This window comes from Bolinopsis microptera, unplaced genomic scaffold (assembly GCF_026151205.1).
Source record: "Bolinopsis microptera isolate Bmic1 unplaced genomic scaffold, MBARI_Bmic_1.0 sca102, whole genome shotgun sequence".
Taxonomy (NCBI): Eukaryota; Metazoa; Ctenophora; class Tentaculata; order Lobata; family Bolinopsidae; genus Bolinopsis; species Bolinopsis microptera.
This window is the reverse complement of record NW_026971874.1, coordinates 20,401-23,364: the sequence shown is the minus strand read 5'-3', so window position 1 is coordinate 23,364 and position 2,964 is coordinate 20,401. Positions and strand designations below refer to the sequence as shown.

The window sequence follows — 2,964 nt, the reverse complement described above, 5'->3', positions numbered from 1 at the left end:
TTATGGATGTTTGATAATTTTAAGAATCCATTGGCGTTATTGATTTATTCATTGTGTAAGGAATGCTTTCAAGAAAAGTAAAACAAACATCTCTGAACTATATCACTAATAAGGAAAATGCTATCGGTCAACTAATAAATTGAAGAGATAAACAAAATCATGAAACGATTACGGGTGCAAAATGATTTTTGAAAGACAAAGCGAGAAATCCCTTAAATATATGAAGATATGAAATGAAAAACCAAGAAATAGGGTTGATTTTTGAAAGAAATGAACTTAATAACAAATAAGTTTATTTCTTCTCTTTAAAACCATTAATGGACCCTTTACCATGTGCAAAACAAGCACGGAAACCGTCTACAATTTCTTGCCTGTTCCCGATGAAGTTTGAGTACCGTTGCCGAACGTGTTTAACACAAAATGGCAATGTCCAATCTCTATTACACGGCCCAGTGTTAAATTTTCCTTGCATTGACCAGAAGGTGGCAGAAGAGAAGGTAGTAGACTTTACTTTTATGTGGGTCTTCTTCTCTTTGGTGCTGCCATCAGGACACAGCAGCTCCATTGTGGCTGGTACGTCAGCTCCATCCATCTTGTACTTGTCTACCAGTCCAAACACTAAAGCTGCTCCGGGCACTGGAAAAGCTACACTCATCCCTACCAAAGACTGGTGAGCCACTTCTTTTGTCGTAGATTCTGATTTGGAGACGGTTCGGGATCCTCCGAACCCAACAGAAACACCCATGGTCACCGAACTTCCTGCTCCAAACACCTTGGCAGCTGCCTCCACTTCCACTGTCACCGACACGCCCCAGTTATCCTCGTTACTCTCCCCGAACTCAAGCGTGGTCGATTCCGTGACTGTCCTCGAGTGTTGCATGCTCAGGGTATAGGTGGACGGGCCAGTGCACGTGCCACCATCGTTAGCGCCGATAACCTCTGTTGATTCGTATCTGGGCGTCAACAAACCCTGGGACCCCACCCTGACTTTCTGTACAGTACACTTTGGGTGGTAGCTGGCACAGAGAGGTCGCAGGGAGGTGTAGTAATCATTGTGTGCCACTATGTTATGACATTCGTTCTCTTTTATCACCCATCTAACTCCTGTAAAGAGGTAGTGTTCGTATAACTCCCAGTCCCCCTTAACAGCGCACGCCGAGCTAATCTTGTCGTTCCAGTCGTTCAAGTACGATTCATCCTTCGTGTAGGACTTCTTGTTGCCACGGTGGTCACCATGCTCCCAAACTTCTAGCAGGGCATCATTAGCATCCCCTGTGTAAATACAGGTAGGTCGAGCTGAGGAGACTGCGTCGTTGAAGGTTCCCCCCAAGTTGTTGTAGTGACGACCACCTTCCACTACCATCCTCAGCCCTTCAAAGTTCCAGTTAGAGTACAGTTCCCAGTTCCCGTCAGCTCGTGCACTGGATGCTGCATCATTAAAGTGGACATTTCCAAGCCAATCTACAGGTTCAGTCAGTCGTACCTTGTTTCCATTGGTATTGTCGTGCTCGTAGAGGTCCAGCCAGATAGCGCACGAAGCGGAGAGCAGAGCGAGAAGAGAGAGGGATTGAAGCATCTTTGCGAGGTTGCTTGATACAAATTATAAGATTTCGTGTTGAGCTAGCTGGTTAAATAAACATCTATCACACTGGTATAAATTCCGTGGTGATGATGGCAGGAGATAGGGTGCAACATGGAAATGTGTCATGAGGGTCCTCTTTGTGTCCCCCCCCCCCACTCTTTGTGTTCGTCCCTTGATTGACGCACTTTAACGCAAGATGAAAGGGTTTGGAAGATTAAAAGCGTCTGAGCCGATATCTACACTCATGCGGTTTAAAAATTGAGCTACTGAACTTGGACTTTATTTTAACGGACAGTAATTGGACGCTGGAGACCCTAGCGTTCATTTTATTTCAACAGACATTAAAATGAACGCTAGGGTCTCCAGCGTCCAATTAAAGTCCGATAAGGTATTTACCACAATGCTAACACTGTATGGTATGGGGTACATGCTGCTAATAAAGACTGTGTTTCAGACAGATTACATTTCCATGTTGGTGCTTCATGAGCAGTGTAACCCATTTGTAGCGGTCCTTTTGAAGACTCATGACCAGTAGAACAATTGAAATAAGCGGCTCTGTTAGATTAAGTACGTCATGATAGTACCATCGAACAGTTTTATTAACAAGAATTGCGCTGGTTAGCGGAGGCTAGATTTCTATCAACCGTAGGCATTGCCTTTTAAAATTTTAAATAAAAATCGTTTCATGTTGGTCAAAATATCACATAACCCTTCTTCATTGGGTTATCCAGGTAACCCGATAACCAGGTAACCAGGTAACCTGGATACACTTATCCGGGTAACCAGGTAACCAGGTGACGAGGTAACCAGGTAACCAGGTAACCAGGTAACCAGGTAACCAGGTAACCAGGTAACCATGTAACCTGGGGACACCTCTCCAGATAACCAGGTAACCAGGTAAACAGATAAACAGGTAGCCAGGTAAACAGGTAACCAGGTAACCAGGTAAACAGGTAACCAGGTAACCAGGTAAACAGGTAACCAGGTAACCAGGTAAACAGGTAACCAGGTAACCAGGTAAACAGGTAACCAGGCAACCAGGTAACCAGGTAACCAGGTAACCAGGTAACCAGGTAACCAGGTAACCAGGTAACCAGGTAACCAGGTAACCAGGTAACCAGGTAACCAGGTAACCAGGTAACCAGGTAACCAGGTAACCAGGTAACCAGGTAACCAGGTAACCAGGTAACCAGGTAACCAGGTAACCAGGTAACCAGGTAACCAGGTAACCAGGTAACCAGGTAACCAGGTAACCAGGTAACCAGGTAACCAGGTAACCAGGTAACCAGGTAACCAGGTAACCAGGTAACCAGGTAACCAGGTAACCAGGTAACCATGTAACCTGGTTACCTGGTTACCTGGAGACACCTCTCCAGGTAACC

The 2,964-nt window shown here is 45.2% G+C and overlaps 1 protein-coding gene across 1 annotated transcript; it reads right to left on the bottom strand.

Moving 5' to 3' along the window:
- Window positions 1-511: 511 nt before the first annotated feature.
- Window positions 512-1,576, bottom strand: LOC134825803 (epidermal differentiation-specific protein-like; the record flags this gene model as incomplete). The annotated part of the gene is made up of 1 exon (XM_063838004.1): window positions 512-1,576. A coding segment is annotated over exon 1 (1,065 nt), but the record flags the coding sequence as incomplete, so codon positions are not given.
- Between the last annotated feature and the right edge of the window lie 1,388 nt (window positions 1,577-2,964).